Here is a 23,517-nt window from a genome sequence, read left to right on the forward strand (position 1 = left end):
CATGATTTATTTTCACCCATGGCTATTTTAGTCACCATATCCTAAATAGTCATCAGGGCAAAAAAAAAAAAAAAAAGATAACATTATAGCTGCAAGAGATGCCGTGACATAAAAAGAACAAGGCTTAATTAAGAGAGGGACCAATCTGATTACCATCTCAGTTTCGCCATGGAGCACTTGGGTTAACACAGTTAAGGCACACTTTCAAGTTTTATTTCTTTTTCAAAAATACAACACACACACCTACTATGTAAACCACTGTGCATAATGACAGAAAAATTCTGCTGCTAACATCTAGGTGGGAGACTAGCACAGTAGTTTAGAAATGTTAACTACTTTGTCAAATCCCAACTCTACCACTTATTTAGCAGCATGACCATGGATCAATTATTTAATCTAAGTTTCAGTTTAATTTTAAATATGAACTAAAACTATTAATGAGTTTTACAACCTATTACTACAAAGCGCTGAGTAGAATATTTGGCCCACAATAAACACAAGAGATGTTTGCTATTATTATACAATCTTAATTAAGCACTGAAGGCATTAAAATAATGCATTGATATTAGCTATCCTCTCATATACTCTGTATTGGCAAAAAGTAATTTTCTACATTCTCAGGGACCAATGTACAATTAATCACACTCTTCCAACTATTTTTTTTTTGCATATTTTGTAAGACAACTGATCAAACCACTTCTTAAGACAAAAGTTAATGCAATGCAACATAACATGGGGAAGAAATAGTATTCTTTAAAAGAGTAACAAACTATCATCCAGAAGGTATTAAACAATGACTTACTATTGGAAGTGAAAAAAAGAGTCCTACAATGAGCTCAGGGAGGACAGAAACCTCCTGTGAAGAAGGGCAAAAGCTCACTTGATCTTGATTTTCAGTATGAATAAAGACCTTGAAAGCAGAGCTTCACATCCTTCTGACCTTTGGGGTTTTAAGCAGGAAGTGTCAGAAAAGCTAACACAGGGATAACTGGCTTGTGGTGGCTAAGCATTCACAGCAAAGTCCTTTCTGATCCTTTTTTGTCTGCTCTTCCTATCACTGAGAGGCAGGATTCACCAAGTGTTGGATTGGAACACTAATATGGAACGTGAGTTGGGCTTAGACTGCTATGAGATAGGTAAATCTTACTCTACTAATGACGTGCTGTTGCCATGGTAACCCAGCTCTGTAGGAGAGGAACCACAGGTTCAGACATTTGGCATATGAGCTTGGCTGAAGAGCCAATAGGGGGAAGCCACCATCTGTAGGATTATGATCACTTCTAGGTCAGAATCCGACCCCAGGTCAATTGATATGGCTGCACCCTGGGAGCCTCAGTCACCCTAAGCAAGCCAGTCTCCACACCCAGCATCCCTCGGGGCACACCGTGCCACACCACACGTTGGGACTGGGGTCTGGTGTGGACACCCTTTGCCGTGGGACACACAGCATGGCCAGAAAAGGTGGCCACCCCCTGGCCCATCACACACCATGCAGTCACGGGCAACTTGGTGCTAAACCATCTGTAGCTGACCTGCTTCTAGGTCAGGGTTTCATACCTAGGACAGCAGCTCCCTCATTGTGATCTATTTAAAGTCAGCCCTTGACACAAGGTTTTGTAAAAAATAAAAACAAAAAATAAACAAAAAAGAAGTGAAAAAAAAAAAAAAACACTTTTAACTATACAAGTATACTGTACTTATATAAATACAAGAAAGAAAAACAGAAGAAAATTATATAAAGATAAAACAGGAAAATATTCAAAGGCAAGTGGAGATTTTTTTTTTAATGAAGATGTTTAAAAATAATTTCAGGAACAAAGAGTGGAAAACAAAATCTGGATAAACCTTTAAAATAGGATAGGAGAAAGCAGAAATTTAAATGATGAAAAATGAAGCAGTGATATGGAGCTTCACATCCTTCTTGAGAGCTCTTGAATGCATAAGTCAAAAAAATAAAAGGAAAGGAATGAAAACGACACAGGGGCATTTTGTAAAAACCCAGTTAGTGCCTTACTTATGGTGACACACAGAATGCCTTCTCTCTAAAACCACAAACAGAGCACAACAAAGAACAAAGTTATCAATCCTATTCAACATCATGCCAGAAGTCCTAGTCAGTGCAGTAAGGGAAGAAACACAAAAGCTGGACAAACAGGAAAGGAAGAAATAAAACTCTCTCTTCATGAACAATCTGACTGTGGAGAAAATCACAAGGAAAACCACCAAAAAAACTGCTATAACTAAATAGTAAGTTTACCAAGGTCGTGAATACAATAATAATACACAAAAATTAACTGTGTTTCTATATACTAGCAATAAACAATGGAAACCCAAATTTTTAAATCAATACCATTTACAACAGCTCCAAAGGGGGAAAAAAAAGGTCAAGAATGTTCAACTCTAACAACAATGGAGATATACTCAATACTGTTAAGAAGTCATTTCTCTACAAAGTGATCTATAAATTAAACAAAATCTCAATCAAAATTCCAAAGGGTTTTTTGCAGATTTTTTTTAAAGGTTTTCACTAAAAGGTAAAGAAACTAGAATACCTGAAACAATTATTAAAAGGAATAAAGTTAGCAGATTAACAATACTTGATTTTAAGACTTACAACAAAGCTACAGTAATTACAGCAGCATGATACCAGCATAAAGACAGACAAATAGATAGGTAAAACCAAAAAGAGAGTCCAGAAAGAGACACACAAATATGTCAAATGATTTTTGACAAAGGAGTTAAGGCAATTCAATAACAAAAGAATGTTATCAATAATTGCACTGAAACAAATGCAACATTCATATCAGAAAAAATATAAGAACTTATAGAACCTATACCTCATATCCTACAAAAAACTAACTCAAAATGGATATTAGACTTGAATGTAAAATACAAAACACTTAGAAGAAAAAACAAGAGAAAATTTTTGTGACACTGCATTATGCTACAAACTCTTAGATCCAAAATCAGAAGCAGTATTAATAAAAGAAAAAAGTGATAAATCAATCTTCATCAGATTTTAAAGCTTTTACTTTGCAAAAGATACTATTAGAAACTGAAAAGGAAAGTTATAGACTAGGAGAAAATAACTGCAAATTACGTATCTGACAGAGGACTTAAAAATTCACAAAACTCAACAGAAAGAAACCAAACACCCTCTACAAATTGTAACACCCAAAAAACCAAGAACAAAACCAAAACCCATGCATTTTGATATGCTGGGATTTACACTTACAATTGTCCTTTATATTTATATTACTATTATTCTTTCTGTCATAATCTGGAAATACAGTTACATAAAAGATCTGAACAGACACTTTATCAAAGAAGCTCTATGGATGACAAGTACATAAAAAGATCATCGTCATAATTTGTTACTAGGGATATGTAAATTAAAAACACAAGACACCATTACAAACCTAACTGAATAGCTTTAACACAAACTGATGATATCAAATGCCGACAAGAATTTGGAACTACTGGAACTCTCATGTAATGTTGGTGAAAATGCAAACTAATACCAAACCTTCACAAATAATTTCAGAAAACAAAAGAGGAGAAGGAAACTCACTTTGTGAGGTCAGTATTAACCAGATGCCAAAAAAGACATCACAGGGAAACTACAGACCAATATCCCGCATGAACATAGATCTTTACCAAAACATTAGTAAAGCAAATACAGCAATATACAATCAGGATTATATACCAAAACCAAGTTAAATTTATCCCCAAAATACAAAGATGCTTGAAAATCTGAAAATCAATTATATAAAACAACATATTAATAGAAAAAGGGGCAAAATCTGTATGATCATCTTAATCTCCATTAAGAGTAACGGAGTTTCCCAGGTGGTGCTAGTGGTAAAGAGCCTGCCTGCCAATGCAGGAGACTTAAGAGATGCTGGTTTGATTCCAGGGTCAGGAAGATCCCCTAGAGGAGGAATACGAACGCACACCAGTATTCTTGCCTAAAGAATCCCATGGACAGAGGAGGCTGGTAGGCTATGGTCCATAGGGTCACAAAAGTCAGACACGACTGAAGCGGCTTAGCACACACACACACAGAGGTTATAAAGGAGCTTTGTGATACTGCTATTATTTTATATTTTTCCCTAAGAGTTCGTTTTGCTTGCTATTTGCTATTCAACAAATGCTGAGCACTTTCTGCATACAAGGCATTCTGCTAAGCCCTAATACCAACACACAAAAACAAATAAGCATGTGATTCAGTAAAAAAATTATATTAAGTCTGGGACTTCTCTGGTGGTCCAGAGGCTAAGACTCTAAGCCCTCAAATAAGGGGGCCCCCGTATGATCCCTGGTGTGGGAACTAGATCCCACATGCGGCAACTAACATGCAACTAAGACCTGGCACAGTCGAATAAATAAATAAATACTTTAAAAATTATAGTAAGTCTTATACATAAGATACACAGTTAACCGAATAACCAACTCTGACCAAGGACTCGGAAGGAAAAAAGGTCTCATTCCTATCCTAAAGTTACAGAAGCCTATTTGAAATTGGCAATTAAAATTATGCATGGAAAAAAAAAATTATGCATGGAAAGCAAGCAAATATGCATGGAAATACTTTTATAGGAATATCATATACATACTTTCTATTGCCTGATTTACCTCTTTACAAAAATTATCACTTTAAAAACTTTTAGGTATAATAATTTATGCCATACATTACTGAAAAATATCCTTTGAGCAATATATCCTGTACCTTTTGGGGAGCAAGAATCCTCTGCCTGAATTTTTCAATTGTTTCTTGACCCATAGAAGACCAAGCACTGGCAAAAGCTTCTGCTTTGTCTTGTCTAAGATGAATGTTCTCCAACTGCTGCTGCAAAGTGGCCGGCTTCACGTTGTGATACACTGCCTAGTAAAGAGGGAAAAAGCTAGATATATCCCTAATGTTCACACAGAGACCTTGAGCTATAATTAAATACGACATTACTTCAAATGATTTAAATTTTTAAAAATTTTATATTCTACTGCATACATTTTTTATTATTTTACAAATAACAATATACACAACCAAGGGCGGAAAATTCAGAATTAAAGGGCCCAAATTATTCACGCTAAACTTCATTTCTGTCTGTGGTTTAAGTAATATTAAATCTACTTATCAATTTCTTTGCTCCGGTTATGTAAATGGTATCCTAATTAAAATTTAATTTCCTTATTTCACTTAATTATTTCAAATAAGTACACAGTGGTTTTGTTTCCCAACTAACACAATTTTTCCAAGAAACACTTTCTCAAAACCATCTTCATCTACCAAATTCCTAGGTAAATACATAAAAAAAAAATTGAAAACTTTTTTTTACAGTGATACCTGTTTTATTATGTTATGATGAAACAATTTTCTCATAAACTCCATGCTGTTCTGTCTTGTCTGGTTATCCTTTTCTTCTAGGGAAGGTTCACCAAGGACAAGAACATAGTCATCTTTATGATCTGTAAACTGTGTAAGTCTGCATGTAGTAGAGCCTAGCATTTTGTCCTCAACCATATCTGTTCACTAGAATGCCCAAAAGCTGCAGTACTGTTTAAATTTTTATTTCACAAGTATTCTTCTACTTAATCAAACAACAGGAATTTATTAAGAATCTACTTCTAGATTCTTAATAGATTTAGCCTAGCAATGTGCTACAATGCACCAAAAATGTGATCCTAGCCCCTACAAATTCAAAATCTAGTGAAGGAGATGTAACTGATATACATGAAATAATGAAAAGATTTAACAATGGGCTCAACCATGATGAGCCAGGCATAAAAGGAATCCAAATAAGGGGAGGACTGTGAGTATAACTGTCCAGGCTGCAGTGGGAGGAGATGTGATCTGAAGGGAACTTAAACAATGAACTGAATTTAGATGTAAACAAGGGATGCAGAAGGGCAGCTCAGTAGGAAGAAAGACTATAACAAAATGTCCTTTGACGACTATTTCTTTTCTAAATGTTTTATTTATCATCCTAGTCAAATAAATTCTCAAAATCAATTATTAAATTTCTTAAATAAAATGTGTGCATTTTTCCAAATTACTATACCAAGTAACAATAAATTTAAATCTTTTTCAACTGTCTCAAGTCAGTGAAGTCTTGATTCATAATGTCAAATATTAATACTTTACTCATGCTATTCAACACTAAGACTGTGTTGTAGAATGCAATATCATGAGAAAAAAACCACACATTCAAATACTTTTTTACCACATCAAAATTTTTGATAAAACATATTCACAGCTTTTACCTGTACACTTTAGAAAAATAAGCTAAAATGCTACAGATGTCACAGTACTGCAAACATGTAGTAAATAAAAATCATGGTTAGGCTGTTTTGCGGCAATAAAAATACCTGTTCTAAAATGAAGGATATTGTTTCAAGAACTAGGTGAAGATCTTGTTTCTCTAGAGAAAATGCAACTTGAAGTTTTTCTTCCTCTTCTTCACTGAAACTACTTTCAGCCTACAACACAAAAAGCAACCTATTAACATACATTCAGGCATTCAAAATTCAGCTACTCAACAGAGGGTTCATTTATTCATATGAAAATGAGAACTTGAAAGAAAAAAGTAAATCCATCATTAATACAAACTGATGTATCTGTAAATTTCAATATCTTAAAATCACATAACAGTTCATTATTTGGATCTTGCCAAACAAATTTCATTTTTTTAAAAAATATTAAGTTCTATGATTTATAGGAGGTGGAAAATAATAACATAAAAAATGGACATTTAGAAAACACAATACTACAAAGTAAAGCCCTAAAATGTTATAAATTTACTGTTGTTCAGTGGCTAAGTCGTGTCAACTCTGCCACCACATGGCCTGCAGCATGCCAGGCTTCTCTGTCCTTCACCATCTACCGGAGTGTGCCCAAACTCACGTCCATTGCATCAATGATGCCATCCAACCATCTCATCCTCTGTCACCCCATTCTCCTCCTGCCTTCAGTCTTTCCCAGCATCAGGGTTTTCCCCAATGAGTCAGCTCTTCACATCAGGTGGCCAAAGTACTGGAGTTTCAGCTTCAGCATCAGCCCTTCCAATGAATATTCAGGACTGATTTCCTTTAGGATTGACTGTTTTGATCTCCTTGTTATCCAAAGGACTCTCAAGAGTCTTCTCCAGCACCACACTTCAAAAGCATCAATTCTTTGGTGCTCAGCCTTCTTTATGGTCCAACTCTCACATCGTACATGACTATTGGACTACTGAAAAAACTATAGCTTTGACTAGATGGACTTTAGTCAGCAAAGTGATGTCTCTGCTTTTTAATATGCTATCTAGGTTGGTCATAGTTTTTCTTCCAAGGAGCAAGTCTTTTAATTTCATGGCTGCAGTCACCATTTGCAGTGATTCTGGAGCCCACGAAAATAAAGTCTGTCACTATTATCATTTTTTCCCCATCTATTTGCTGTGAAGTGATGGGGCTGGATGCCATCATCTCAGTTTTTTGAATGCTGAGTTTTAAGCCAGCTTTTTCACTCTCCTCTTTCACCCTCATCACTCACTTGTAACACTATAAATCAACTATACTCCAGTATAAAATAAAATCTTTTAAAAAATAAATAAAACATTGTGGGGGAGAGCACCTTCTCTGTAATAATACTAACCAATTATAATGGGTCCCAGCAACTTTTCTAAGAGCCCAAGCAAAATCTTCTTAAGAGAATAGCATTTTAAGATAGAAAATACCTGGGAGTTCCTTTCCATTGTTAGTTCTTTCTTTCCTCCCCTGAACTCACCCCAAAACCTCTCCCAATATATGACCTGACCCAGCATTAAGCCCCTGTCAGCATTTATAAGAGGTAGGATTAAGGAGATAAAATCCGTTAACCTTAAGAACCTTTATCTACAACCTCCATTACCTAGCACCAAGATTCCCATCAGATAGAGAGGTGACAACTAGCTTGAGCCTTAGTATTATTTTGTTAAAAGTCAATGGATTATGGGATGCAGCAAAAGCAGTTCTTAGATAGAAGTTCACAATAATACAGGCCTTTAAGAAACAAGAAAACTTTCAAATAAACAACCTAAACCACCACCTAAAAGTATTAGAAAAAGAAGAACAAAATGTAAAGTCAGCAGAAGGAAGGACCTAATAAAGATCAGAGAGAAAATAAATAAGAATTTTTTTTTAAATAGAAAAAAAAAATCAATAAAACCAAGAGTTGGTTCTTTGAAAGGGTAAACAAGATTTACAAACCTCTGGCCAGGCTCACCAAGAAGAACAGAGAGAAGACCCAAATAAACAACATAAGAAATCAAAGAGAGAAATCACAACTGTTACCACAGAAATACAAGCAAGTAAAACAAACAAATAGGACAGGGAAGCCTGGCATGCTGCAGTTCATGGGGTCGCAGAGCTGGATATGCCTTAGCAACTGAACAACAAAACACATTTATTGAGTATTTTGTATGTGCTACACAGATGGTTCGTGCCCTCGGGTATACCATGCTCTAGTTAGAAAGACCTTACAAACAACTATTCCAATAATTTCCATTTTAATAAGTTCTGCAAAAGTATGGGTTACGATAAGAGTACACATAAATCAAGAAATCTTTTTGATAATTTTAACATTTTCCAAAACTTACACATTACACACATTACTTTCATAAGCAATATGTGAAAAACAGAAGTGAGTCATCTGAGTACAACCTCATGGTTGTACACGTACAACTCCTTGATCCAAAGATCAGTTTTTCATGCATGAAAAATGTACACTATTAGAACTGCTTTCAAATAAAAATACTTTATCCCCACATACCAAACAACTTTCCCAGTTGCTGCCTCTCCCCAGTAGCTACATGGCGAAGTTTCAGAAGTATCATGAGTTCCTGCCTTGATGACTTAGGATGAGATACAATTTTACAACTGCATTCTTGTAGTGAAGCAGCAATGAGGTGACGCTTAGAAGTGTAAGTTTAGAAGTGCAGCTCAGAACTGCCACATTTTCGGTTTGGGGAGGTCAGTCACCAGAACTCCAGTCTCTACTACCTATTTTCTGACTAAGAAAAGCATGAACCCAATTTGGCTAAAATGTCAGTCACTTACCTCAAGACCAATGTTTTGATTTTAAAGTTCCAGAGTTTCTGTGACTACCACATACCTTCTTAAAATAATGACCTACAGTACCAGAGTTTTATCAATATAAGGAAGAGAATAACAGTATTACTCATATATAATCACTGAACCACATGTTGCATTAAATTCAATGGATATGTACAATCTAACTTCCAAGTGTGTCGAACTGATTCCTTTTCACATACACCAAATGAGGTGTTCTTGACAAAATAAAGATAGTGACTGGGCATATGGAAAAATAAACTTCAGTGTCCTCAGATGTACAAGAAAGGGAGATTTTTTAAAAAGAGGGCAAAAAAGGGACATACTCAAGATCTTCAGGAGCATTATATTAATAAAGTGGTTTGGGGTGAAGGGGAGCAAGGGAACATTTATCTCCCCCCAACCGCTAGTACATGAGACATGCACCCTTAAAATAAGGTTCAGTTCAGCTCAGTTCAGTCGCTCAGTCGTGTCCGACTCTTTGCGACTCCATGAATCGCAGCACGCTAGGCCTCCCTGTCCATCACCAACTTCCGGAGTTCACCCAAACTCATGAGTCGGTGATGCCATCCAGCCATCTCATCCTCTGTCGTCCTCTTCTCCTCCTGCTCCCAATCCCTCCCGGCATCAATATGTGAACAGAACAACAAATGCAGAATACAGCTACAAAACAAAGTTCCAAACACATATTCAACATCTTGATCTGACAACAACCCTGGGCAGATAAATATTAAATGTAAGTCATGGCATTTGCTTCCAAACAGCAGCCGGTTAACTTCTTCCTCTATACCAAAAGTAACCCACACATATCTGGGCACTGAAAAAGTTAAAGAGATATATTCATTTTTATCCTCTCAATGGGAGAAAAACTTAAGGCCCAGGTTTATAAAATCAGAGATCAAGGGTCTAAGAAACTTAAATTTTTAATGGAAAGTGGATGTTAATTTTTCTATATATTTAAAAAGCATACCCCATAAACACAGAACATAGAACTTCCCTGTAACTTATACGGTAAAGAATCTGCTTGCAATGCAAGAGACCTGGGTTTGATCCCTGGGTTGGGAAGATTCTCTGGAGAAGGGAATGGCAACCCACTCAAGTATTCTTGTTTGGAGAATCCCATGAAGAGAGGAGCCTGGTGGGCTACAGTTGGTGGGGTTGCAAAGAGTTGGACACAACTGAGGGACTAAGCACAGCACACATAGACATATATAGACATATACAGGTAAAAAGGAAAACCAATACTTCAAAATAAGCACTATATGGACTGACAAGGAAAGATTTCTGGTAAAAGTGGTAAGTGGAAAAGGTAAACAGTAGGGCAATACACACAGTACAATGCCACTTATGAAAACATTTATTTACAAACCAAACAGTTCTATGTGTCCACATGCATGCACATACATGGGCACATCTGTATTTACTAATACTTGAAAAAAGACCTGGAAAGATAAAAATCAAATCAACAACAAAGATAGCTTCGAGGGAGGTGTGATGGTTTTCTCACATCTGCAGATTCTTTAACACACCTACATTCACAAGATGGAAGCCTAAGTTCCTCTTCCTTGAATATGGGTCAGACTAACTGACTTACTTTTAAGAAGAAGAATACAGTGAAGATGAAGTTATGTGACATTCAAGGTTAGGTCATAAAAAGGACAGCACCGTCCTCTCCTGGACCACTTATTCCAGAAGAAGCCAACCTCCACCCATGTCAGGAGCACAGGTCCACGTGACAAGGAACCACAGCTGCCACCAGTTAGCCATATTAGAAGGAAATCCTCCAAGCCCAGTCAGCACTTCAGGAAACAACTGCCTCCAGCAGAAGCTGGTAACAATGTCATGAGAACCCCAAGTCAGAGCTACCCGGCCAAGCCACTGCTAAATTCTTTACTTAGAGGAGGTATGAGAGACAATAAATGATTATTGTTGTTTTAAGCTGCTAAATTTGGGGGAAATTTGCAATTCAGCAATAGATAACTAACACAGCAAAGAACCAAGGTGGAGAAAGAAGCAAGAGTTAATCAAGGGGGCATTTCAGTTCGTTCACACTGGTTAGATGTCTTAAAACAAACACTCAGAAACTATTTGTGAATAGTCTATGCTATTAAAACATAAATGTTATTAAAACAACTTAAGCACTCTATTTTGAACTTCAAAGGCACAAAAAGAGCAAATCAAAAAATCCATTCTTTCAACATTTTTTCTTTTTTTTTGAAGAATTCATTTTCTTAACATGCATAATGAGTGAACTAATCTCAGTTCCACATATAGTTAAAATCAGGTCACATTCCTCAGAAAGTTACGGAGAATTTCTACTCTATGAAGGCAGAATATTATTGAACTAATTATAAAGGCAATTGCTTCCCTGGTGGTTCAGCTGGTAAAGAATCTGCCTGCAATGCGGGAAACCTGGGTTCGATCCCTGGGTTGCGAAGATCTCCCGGAGAAGGGACGGCTATCCACTCCAGTATTCTGACCTGGAGAAATCCATGAGGTCGCAAAGAGACAGACACGACTGAGCGACTTTCATTTTCAACTCAGAGCATGGCTTTAGAGAGAAGAGAGGCCTTTGGTCCAAAATTCAAACTCTGATTTTCATACACAGGCATACACACACACCATCACCAAGGAAAAACATATGATACTAGTAGTCTGCACACGTCATAATTTAGTATACATATATAATTTTAACCTGATAAACTTAAGTTGTAAGAAGTCCTCCAGCTTATATTAAGTACAAAATAAATGCATTTTCAGAGATAAGCTATGCTTTTTCTTTTTTTAGTTCAGAGATGGGGTCAATTCTTCTTTGTACAGGACTGAGCTGCACATTATTAATAGAGTTAACGTCCCAGGGCATTAAACACCAGCAGCACCCTAAACACATTGTAACAACAACAAAAATCCTCACACATTTCTATATGCTGGGGTTTACACCTGTGATTGTCCTTTATGTTAATATAACAAGACCTCTCTATCATAATGGGGAAATATGGTAGCACCCACAAGTCAATCTATCAAATAACTTTTAAAGTTTTAAAAGCAATCTTCCTGAAATATATGGCACCCATTCTAGACTTTTGTAAACAAAGTATATCGGATCACACTGTGTGTTGGTTACTCAATCATGTCCAACTCTTTGCGACCCCACAGACTGTAGCCCGCCAGGCTCCTCTGTCCATGGGATTCTCCAGGCAAGAATACTGGAGTAGATTGCCATAACCCTCTCCAGAGGATCTTCCCAACCCAGGGATCAAACCCTGGTCTCCTGCATTGCAGGCAGATTCTTTACTATTTGAGCCTTAGGGAAGTCCTATGTTTCTGAAACAGTTTTAAGGAAAAATATACCAAAACATAGAAAAAAAATTACAGTTACCAAATGGGGATGTGGAGGGAGATAAATTAGGATTTGGGGATTAACATACACATACTACTACATATAAAATAGATAAATAACAAGAACCTACTGCATAGCACAAAGAACTATACTCAGCATCTTATAATAACCTATAATGAAAAATAATCTGAAAAAGAATACATGTATTTATCAACAACTTTGCCTTACACTTGAAATATAACATTGTAGATTAACTATATTTTAATTTTAAAAAAGGACATATCAATGGTCTTTAACTTTTTCCTTCTCCATTGCCAATAAACTTAGGTATATGTAGGTATAAGTTTCATTGTGATGTTCCAAATACACCAAACTCCAGAGGCTACAGGTTTTATTTCTCTGAGTGAATAGTTATATTTCAAAGATTCATTTGGATTACACTAGTTTCTTGTAATGAATCAAGTATTTTTTTTTTAATCAAATATTTCTTATATCTGATTTTCATAATTCTTCCAGAACCTGATGAAGAAATTAACTAAGATTGGTGACCAAGTAGTGAATTACTAATTATCAATACTTTCAAGAAACCACACCCTTGAAATAAAAGTGGAAGAGAAAGATTATATACCAGTTGACAGCAAGACTACAGAAATATTTTTAAGAGGAAGAATGAAATCATAATATCAGAATTTTCCCAAAGCATGTTCCACAGAATCTTAATCCCAAGATAAATACCATGATAAAACAATTCCATGGTCAAATACATATGGGGGAAAAAAAATACATATGGAAAATTCTGCACACAATAGTCACCCTTAAATATTTACTATTAACGCTACCATAAAACATACTCTGATAAGTTTCATAATATTAAAAAAAAATTATTTTGAATAAAAACAGAACTTCCCAAACTTTTGACCATAGGATATTCATCAAATTTTCTGGAGACTCAGTGTTCCCCAGTAGTGCTGGAGAACGATACCTTGCAAAAAGTTATTCAAGTGGAAACCTGGATTTGCAGTAGAATCATAAGAACAAATTATAAGCGATAGAATTACAAACATACAAACCTTCAGGTGAAGTTTTTGAAGAATTCGGGTGAGCAGTCGTGGAAATCTTCCTATATCTATTTCATTTATCAGGGACACTGCTTTCTTCATGCTAAAGAAATTCATAAAACAAAGTTTTAAAATGTGTTTTCCCCGGATGTGAGGGCGATCTGGTTGCGACATCTGTCACCCCATTGATCGCCAGGGTTGATTCGGCTGATCTGGCTGGCTAGGCGGGTGTCCCCTTCCTCCCTCACCGCTCCATGTGCGTCCCTCCCGTAGCTGCGCGCTCGGTCGAAGAGGACGACCATCCCCGATAGAGGAGGACCGGTCTTCGGTCAAGGGTATACGAGTAGCTGCGCTCCCCTGCTAGAACCTCCAAACAAGCTCTCAAAATGTGTTTTCCCCAAGTGGTACTGTCATTGCTGTAAGTATAGTTGATTGTAAGTTTTCATTTCAACAACTGATTGCTATAAAGGTAAGTCCAAGTGAAATAAAGAAAAACAGATGATGGCCAGCAAAGAAGACAGGACATTTCCAAAAGATACCCCAAAAGTAAAAAAAAAAAAAAGAAAAAAAAAGATACCCCAAAAGTACCTCTGTTGAAAAGGTCTATTTGGCAAGTTTTCGCTTTCTTCTGGGCCTGGCAAACTACTTGGGAAAGTTTGCACTTTGTGGGGAACAGTATCAACTTAGGAGTGGGAGTTTATGTATCCATGTAACTCAAAACAGAACTCTGAAGAGTTGGGGAAGGGAAGAGGCAGCTACACCAAAAACAGATAAAAAGAGTGATGCATTGCAGATAATGGAATTTAAAAAAACAAACATTAACATACAATGGTGTTGGAGAAGACTCCTGAGAGTCCCTTGGACTGCAAGGAGATCCAACCAGTCCATCCTAAAGGAGATCAGTCCTGGGTGTTCATTGGAAGGACTGATGCTGAAGTTGAAACTCCAATACTTTGACCACCTGATGCGAAGAGCTGACTCACTGGAAAAGACCCTGATGCTGGGAAAGATTGAGGGCAGGAGGAGAAGGGGACGACAGAGGATAAGATGGTTGGATGGCATCACCGACTCAACGGACATGGGTTTGCGTGGACTCCGGGAGTTGGTGATGGACAGGGAGGCCTGGCGTGCTGCGGTTCATGGGGTCGCAAAGAATCGGACACGACTGAGCCATTGAACTGATACTGAAGTGCACAATTATTTTAAAACCCTGTTTAAACTGTAAGCAACTTTAAAATATGTGATAAGAACATTCGACTGCACCACGCTGGATATGGTTTACTGATGTGGTGTGTTACCCAGGACACTGGTGTGAGAAAAGGAATTGGCTGTCAGAACGCAATCAAAGAAGGAAAAACTTCAAAATGACAACTCTCTTCAAAAAGATTCTTGTCCCTTCTAGGCCCAAGATGGGCTTCCCTGATGACTCAGACCGTAAAGAATCTGCCTGCAATGCAGGAGACTCAGGTTCGATCCATGGGTTGCGAAGATCCCAAGAGAAGGGAATGGCAACCCACTCCAGTATTCCTGCCTGGAGAATTCCATGGACAGAGGAGGCTGGCGGGCTACAGTTCATGAGGTGCAAAGAGTCGGACACGACTGAGCAACTAACACTATGCACAAAGAAGTTATTCTCCAGACTCAGTGATACTTCTGCACTTTTCTGCATCCACACACTACGTGCACTATTATTTATCTTTCATTAAATGGAATCATTTTTGCCAAATTTTATTTTAAAGCAGAACTTTATATCACCACTATAGACCGCCGACCTTACCTACCATGAATAGATATGAACTAAATATATAAATGGACAAAAGGTAAATAACGTGAAAACAGAAGCAATGTTACCAAATTCTGGTCAGATGCTGTTACCAGCCAAAAAACTCCTGGCCTGGGGCCTATTCGATCTTGATTGAAAAAGCTGTAATAACACGTGTTAAGTACTAATGACCACTCAGGACAAATAGGAGTCTCTCTGATAATCAGAAAGTCTGAAAAGTATTGAAAAAGGAAAGGGAACACCTCTTTACGTGATTTCAGAACTACCCCAGGATGGCTTGGGTACCAGCGATACCAGCCTCGGGGAACAGTGACAGTGACCAGACACCGACGCACTGACTTCAGCTGTCGGACTCATGAAAGCCCACGCAAGTGAACCACGGTGCAGGCGGAGTCGCCCAGGATTCCGCGGTGCCGCATTCCCGCGGGGCCCGCGCAGCGACTCCGCCGGCCCGGCGCCCCGGCGCCAGACAGCAGCAGCATCCTCGGCCCGGCCCTGCCCGCGCCACCCCAGTGACCGCTGTCCCCCCGCGCCCAGCCGGGGCTACCTGGGGCTCTCCCGCAGGATCAGCGCCGCGGACGCCGCCATCCTTGAAGCTCCCTACTAGCCCCGCCGCCCGAGTCAGATGCCTGGAGCCCAACCAATGGCAGCGGCGGCGGCGGACGGCAAGCCGGAAGGGCCAAGCCTCGCCCGGGCCGCGCCGCTCCGCTCCTGCAATCCTGGAGCGGCGAAGGGGCGTTCCCAGCCGTCGTACTCCGCGCCATTCTCGCAGTTCCGAGTTAAGGCTGTACACATTTTAATTTACTTATAGGTATATATTTCGGAGAAGGCAATGGCACCCCACTCCAGTACTCTTGCCTGGAAAATCCCATGAATGGAGGAGCCTGGTAGGCTACAGTCCATGGGGTCGCTAAGAGTCGGACACTACTGAGCGACTTCACTTTCACTTTTCACTTTCGTGCATTGGAGAAGGAAATGACAACCCACTCCAGTGTTCTTGCCTGGAGAATCCCAGGGACGGGGGAGCCTGGTGGGCTGCCATCTATGGGGTCGCAGAGAGTCGGACACGACTGAAGCAACTTAGCAGCAGCAGGTTTATATTTACCTATTTTATATATACACATACCTGGATATGGAGTGTGAATATTTTTAGGTATTAACATAGGTAATGTGTGTGTGTGTGTGAACATATATTTAGCAGTGCGTACACATACAAATAATTTTTGAGGGGTGAGGAGGAAAAGTTTAAGCACCCCTGCAGTGTCTGGCCTGCGCCACAGCTGGTCAAGTGGTGGAATGCTCTCCCAAGGAGCCCAAGGCAGCTCCAAGCGTGTGACCAGCGCCACCAGCTCTTCCTGTCCCCTGGCGCTCTGCAGTGCCCTAGGGGAACCTGTGCTCTTAGTACCTTTATTCATTCAGCTATTTCAAATCCTGAAAGATGATGCTGTGAAAGTGCTGCGCTTAATACACCAGCAAATTTGGAAAACTCAGCAGTGGCCACAGGACTGGAAAAGGTCAGTTTTCATTCCAATCCCTAAGAAAGGCAATCCCAAAGAATGCTCAAACTACCGCACAATTGCACTCATCACACACGCTAGTAAAGTAATGCTCAAAATTCTCCAAGCCAGGCATCAGCAATACATGAACCATGAACTTCCAGATGTTCAAGCTGGTTTTAGAAGAGACAGAGGAACCAGAGATCAAATTGCTAACATCTGCTGGATCATCGAAAAAGCAAGAGAGTTCCAGAAAAACATCTATTTCTGCTTTATTGACTACACCAAAGCCTTAAACTGTGTGGATACAATTAACTGTGGGGAATTCTGAAAGAGATGGGAATACCAGACCACCTGACCTGCCTCTTGAGAAACCTGTATGCAGGTCAGGAAGCAACAGTTAGAACTGGACATGGAAAAACAGACTGGTTCCAAATAGGAAAAGGAGTACGTCAAGGCTGCATATTGTCACCCTGTTTATTTAACTTATATGCAGAGTACATCATGTGAAATACAGGGCTGGATGAAGCACAAGCTGGAATAAAGATTGCCGGGAGAAATATCAACAACCTCAGATACGCAGATGATATCCTTATGGCAGAAAGTGAAGAAGAACTGAAGAGCCTGTTGATGAAAATGAAAGAGGAAAGGGGAAAAGTTGGCTTAAAATTCCACATTCAGAAAACTAAGATCATGGCATTGGATCCCATCACTTCATGGCAAATAGTTGGTGAAACAATGGAAACAGTGACAGACTTTATTTTCTTGGGCTCCAAAATCACTGCAGATGGTGACTGCAGCCATGAAATTAAAAGACGCTTGCTCCTTGGAAGAAAAGCTATGACCAACCTAGACAGCATATTCAAAAGCAGAGATATTACTTTGCCAACAATGGTCCATCTAATCAAAGCTATGGTTTTTCCAGTAGTCATGTATGGATGTGAGAGCCGGACTATAAAGAAAACTGAGCACTGAAGAATTGATACTTTTGAACTATGGTGCTGGAGAAGACTCTTGAGAGTCCTTTGGACTGCAAGGAGATCAAACCAGTCAATCCTAAAGGAAATCAGTCCTGAATATTCATTGGAAGGACTGATGCTGAAGCTGAAACTCCAATACTTTGGCCCCCTGATCTGAAGAACTGACTCACTGAAAAAGACCCTGATGCTGGGCAAGATTGAAGGTGGGAGGACAAGGAAATGACAGAGGATGAGATGGTTGGATGGCATCACTGACTTAATGGACAGGAGTTTGAGTAAACTGCTGGAGTTGATGATGGACAGGGAAGCCTGGCATGCTGCAGTCCATGGGGTCACAAAGAGTTGGACATGACTAAGTGACTGAAATGAACTGAAGAAGGAGGGCTATTTCATGTTCCCTCTTTCCCCTTATCTCACATTCAAGCCATTTATCTCCAAAAGCAATAGCTTCCCCCAAAAACTCAAGCTCTTGCTCAGGAGTCAGCATCTGTCCCAAGACATATATCACCAAGTAAGCCCATAAGGTTAGTCCTATAAAGGCTTCTATGTATTTGTTGGATCTTCTAGATAGTTTTGGCCACAATTGGTACTGTTTGACTTTCTATCAAGACTGAGGCAACCCGTCCTGGAAGGGTGTCCTGATTCTCGGCCTGTTCAGTTGGGAGCCCCAGATACAGGGGCAAAGTAAGAGAAGAGGAGGGAGCTGAAGGTTTCACACCCAAATCTGTATTCTTAGGACATAAGCCTGGCATGTCTCACCGAGAGACAAAGAGAAACATATATGTCACTTCTACCCATTTCTCTTGTTTTCTACAGAACCAATCTAATTGTAAAACAGCATTTTAATTGAAACCCTTTAACAGGTCAATGTTCCCCATCTTCCAAAGGATACTGTGGCCATTCAGTATCACAGAAGATCAGACGTGTGTTTTTAAACTCTGGGGATCAAACTTGTCCCAGTTTTTAAAAATAAATTTTAAAAAAGTGGCTCTGGAATTGCTAGCTCCAATCTGTAAGAGAGGAAAAAGCGGCATCCACAGCCGTGGCTTCTTTCCACCAGAGGCATCCCTCCCTGGTCTAGATGGGGGTGTAGACAGACTTTCCACCGAAGATTTCCTTCCCTTGTTGGACTTAGTGTGCTGCTTACCAACGCAGGTGCCTTACTCATCCCTCCCGGTTCTACCACTGAAGTGGCGTGGAGATGCACCAAGGGTAGACCTGATGGAATCCCAAATTGATTTAGTTCCTTACCACCAAAACCTTTGATTTGCCCTATTCTTCTGATGTGACCCAGTAGAGCAGAATAGCTTTCCCAGAATATTCTCCAAGGGACTCCTAGGGGAAGCTTCCATCTTACACATACCCCTGCAGTCCTGACCACAGCAGAAGCAGTGAGTCATAAAGTTATGAACAACAACCACGGTGTCTCCTCTGAGTGTCGCCACACCAGTACGTGTGCTAGCAAAAGGGTCGGCCAGCACGGAAAAAGTGATTTTTGTCCTCAAGCTATTAGGGCCAATCCTTCCAGTTCATTTCCACAGATTCCACAGAAAGAATATCTAAGGAGTTGAGACAAAAGCACCAGAGAGCCTCCTCTGGCCCACTAAGAGCTAACGCTACCAAAGGAAGAAACCCATTGCACTTCCAATCTGACCAGACTCTGCAATTCCCATTCTGTGTCCTCAAAAACCTCATGGTCACCAGCAGGGCTTTTGTCCACAAAGATCGGAGGCACAGCCATGACAAAGTCTCACTTTCAGGTCGCTGGCCCTTGAGGCAGGCAGCCAAGAGAGTGACCTCTAGCCTGAGAGATGTTCCTGGAGCTAGAGCTCCGCCTCGCTCCCAGAAGCACTCTTGAAACTTTTGACTCCTAGCAAAGCTAGGCGCTTCCATATATGGAGTCTAAGTAAAAGTAAAAGTGCATAGTAACAGCATGGATCACAAGTCCCTTGAAAGTCTATGATCTGACAGATGAGGTTAGTAGTTCTATTTCCCCACGCAATTATGAAATGGCCAAAGAGACTGGGAAAAGGTGACCAAGAAAGGAAAGTTCGGTCCACCCACTTCGTCCATTTCTGGCCGCTCCCCTCGCAGGAAGGGTGGGTGTCTTTTGGCATTGGCAGGTCGGCTGACAAGGCTCTGACAAGCTCTGTCTAAACCCCTGCCGAGGCTCCCCTTTGGGGGCTGCATTCAGTCACTCAGGGCTTTCTCTGTCCCTTTCATACTGTAATAACACTCTGCTACGCAAAAGCTCAAGTGATCAAGTCTGGTCCCTGGTCCCGAAGCTAAAGCTTCTTTGGAGATCATGAATGTGACACTGTTCACCGTAAGCTATCAAGACTTTGATTAATACTAAGGCATATATGTGGAATCTAGAAAAATGGTATAGATGAACCTATCTGCAAAGCAGATACGGAGACACAGCTGTAGAGAAGAAATGTATGGACATCAAGAGAGAAAGGGGGGTGGGGGTTGGGATAAATGAGATAGACATATATACACCACTATGTAAAAAAGTAGAGAACAAGCGAAAACCTGCTGCATAGCACAGGGAACGCTGCTCAATGCTCTGCCGTGGCAAAGAGGTGACCCATGTCTACACATAGCTGGTTCACTTTGCTCTACAGCAGAAAGTAACATTGTAAAGCAACTGAACTGCAGTAAAAATAATTTTTTAATAAGGTAAAAAGAACTCACAGGAGAGTAGAAAGACAGCATGACTTCAGGAATACCTTAGTCTCCCTTAGAGGAAAATACCAAGTGCATTATGAAGATTCAGAGGTGGGAAGAGCAATCAGACATCCCCGAGGTGTGATCAGGAAAGCTTCCTGGGGCAGGTGGCATGAAGAAGCCTTAAATGTTAGGTCGTGGCATGTACATTCAATTTGATGAGAAATGGGGAGCCATTAAGTGTTTTCAAGCAAAGACAGTTTTGTGATGAGAGCTGCGTTTGTTTGTTTGTTGAAAATTACTGTCAACAGAATGGTTGTTGGACAGGGAAGTGGTAAGCAAGAAAGCCAGATATGGAACTATCGCAATAACCTATGGAAAGCAGTAAAATTCACTGTAGTAAAATGGCATTGGAGAATGAAAAGACAGTGAATGAATTAGAGTTACATTTCAGCTGCAGAATCTTCAGGAGCTTAGAAAAGATTGAATTTAATTTTCGTAACTAATTATGTTTTACTTAAATTATTTAAATTAGTTGGCATTCCTAGAGCAGCCCTGAAACATCCTAACTGAAAGGAGAAGCCAGATTGCAAATTAAAAGTGAATAATCCCCACATGGATAATTGAGTCAATTATACAGCGTGTTGAACACATACAAATATATTTGGTTCCACAACACTCCACACACTTCCCAATTCATGCAGTATCTGAAAAAAAAAAAAAAAATTGCATGTGAATCTACATAAATTATAGGTCTCTGATACAAACATAGATTACCTTACCCGACACCATTTTAATAAAGTTCCAGTTCCCTCAACTTTTGAATCGTTTCCCTTATGTCTTGATTCATTGCCTGAAATAGAGCTGCTAACAACTAAAACTGTTTTGAATCTCTAGGAGGAAGAGGTGAAGTTTATCTCCTCCTCAGTTCCCATCAAAACTATAGCTGGGATTTTCAGCCAAGGAGGATCAGGGTGGTTTTGAGAGTCAATTCTTGGGCAGGCTGATAAGTCTGGGGCCTCCGAGGGGGAGATAGTGGTCTGGAATACTCAAGGAGGAGGAAAGGACAAACATCTTTTTTTCCCTCTACATTCCTTAGTCTTAGTCACATAAAATATTTTTTTTTCTTTAAGCCCAGGGCTGATGCTTACACAACAAACAACTCAGTTTAAACTCTGTACTAAGGATTATATCACAGCAGTGTATCTTGCTTGAGGACATGTTTCCTAAAACATGTTCTGGCTAATCCTGTAATCTTAACATGTAAATTATGGGAGTGGGTCTAGTAAGATCTTTACAACCTTGAGACATTCTTTGGATTTATTGTAATAACCAATTCAAAAAGTATATATAACTCCCTTGCTCAGACTAGGGAGGGGGCACTTTCCATCCCCCTTCTGATCTCTATGTCAGAAGCTTTCTCCCTTTTCATACTTTAATAAAACTATGCTACACAAAAGCTCTTGAGTGATCAAGCCTGGCCCCTGGTCCTGAAGCTAATTCTTCTGTGGAGATCACAAGTCCAACCTCGTCTGAGCGCTGAATTCATGTAACCTGGAACAAAACAGTTTACTGCACCAAATTTCCTTTTCTTGATCTGCAGAATGGAGGTGAGAATAACGTTTGCTCCCCTGGACTGTGGTGAGAATTAAACAGCCTGATTTGTATGTGCAAGACTCACTCTACTTTCCCTCATAAAACAAAGCACAGACTTCCAAGGTTTAGCAAAATAGTGTCCAGTGGATGCAGAAAGGCCTCTCATTATTTTTCTTCATATTCACTGATTGGAGTGATCACTTCTTATCACTACTTTTTCCTATATAGTCTTGATGCAGTGAATAATTCCACCCCCTAAATGAGACTCTCAGCCAAAATATTTCTGTAATCTCTGGAGTGTGTGTGTGTTAGTCGCTTAGTCATGTCTGACTCTTTGTGACCCCTTGGGCTATAACCCACCAGGCTCCTCTGTCCATGGAATTTTCCAGGCAAGAATACTGCCATTCCCTTCTCCAGGGGATCTTCCCAACCCAGGGATTGAATCCAGGTCTCCCACATTGCAGACAGATTCTTTACCGTCTGCACCACCAGAGAAACCCGATCTCTGGAGTATAGGCATACACATCCAAAACTACATGGACAAGTCCTTTTAGTTGTCTTCCTGTTGCCAAATGCTAGAGAACAGGATATGTACCTCTTGAAGCATAATTCCATAACCACACTTCATTCCTAACTCCCAAAGTTGTCAATGGATCCTTAGATCCATTGGATCCATTTAGATACATCTGGATCTTTAGAATGGATCCAGAGCCTAGATTGTTGTGGATTCACCTCAGAGGACACTCAAGGCAGTAGAGTACACTTTATTATGCCAGAGGGTCCAAGGGGAATCAGTTCCCAACAAGAACCCTGATGTTTCTGAGAGGCCTAGTTTTATACCCCCCGCTTTGTGGCAGGTTACATGTTAGCAACCTCTGTTGTATATGACTGAGTTTTACAACAAATAGGTGCTAGGAGAACAAACAATTAAGGTTAAAGGGGGGGGAAGCAATGATTATACATCAAGGGCGGGATGTCTCCTTGGTTAATCTAGCAGGGGCAGCCTGTTTGTCATCTGTAGGGAGGGATGTCTCCAGGAGGCCTTTTCATTAGCAACTCTTTCCTCACTCTTGGGCAAAGCTCATGCCCATTTCACACCTTGTCTTTAAGATGGTTGACAGGCTTCATGATGGAGTCTCTCTTGCTTCTCCCACACTGGCCCCAACATTCCCCCCTCCTGATGCTCCTCTTCCCTTTAATGATGGGCATCAGTCTGGGTGTGTATGGTACACGGGGACTGTGTGACTGCAGCAGAGCTATCAGTCTGGAGGTTACACGTTGAGTTATACACTGGAGAATACAAAGCCCAAAAATTAATATAATGATTAACAAAATAATTACAAAAAGATTTTTCCACCAATCACCTTTGATCCAAGAAAATACCGATGTCCAAAAAGGAGGATTATCATTAGACATAGCTTTTACCTGGTTTTTCACGTCATCTAGAGTGGCTGATACTTTGCCAGATAAATCAGGAATATATACACAACATTCAACTTTAATTATAGCA

General features: G+C 39.8%; 1 protein-coding gene across 1 annotated transcript in view; it reads right to left on the bottom strand.

Moving 5' to 3' along the window:
- The window catches only part of COMMD10 (COMM domain containing 10), a 182,357-nt gene extending 166,428 nt beyond the window's left edge, over nucleotides 1–15,929 (bottom strand). Inside the window, exons 1-4 of the mRNA XM_065918231.1 lie at nucleotides 15,813–15,929; nucleotides 13,495–13,585; nucleotides 6,367–6,477; nucleotides 4,730–4,885 (exon numbers count right to left, since the gene is read on the bottom strand). Of these exons, the coding sequence (XP_065774303.1) occupies nucleotides 4,730–4,885; nucleotides 6,367–6,477; nucleotides 13,495–13,585; nucleotides 15,813–15,853 (399 nt within the window). The 5' untranslated portion in view covers nucleotides 15,854–15,929. The remainder of the gene's footprint in view (nucleotides 1–4,729; nucleotides 4,886–6,366; nucleotides 6,478–13,494; nucleotides 13,586–15,812) is intronic.
- Nucleotides 15,930–23,517: the final 7,588 nt, after the last annotated feature.

Source organism: Muntiacus reevesi, chromosome 1 (genome assembly GCF_963930625.1).
Source record: "Muntiacus reevesi chromosome 1, mMunRee1.1, whole genome shotgun sequence".
In the NCBI taxonomy this organism is placed as follows: Eukaryota; Metazoa; Chordata; class Mammalia; order Artiodactyla; family Cervidae; genus Muntiacus; species Muntiacus reevesi.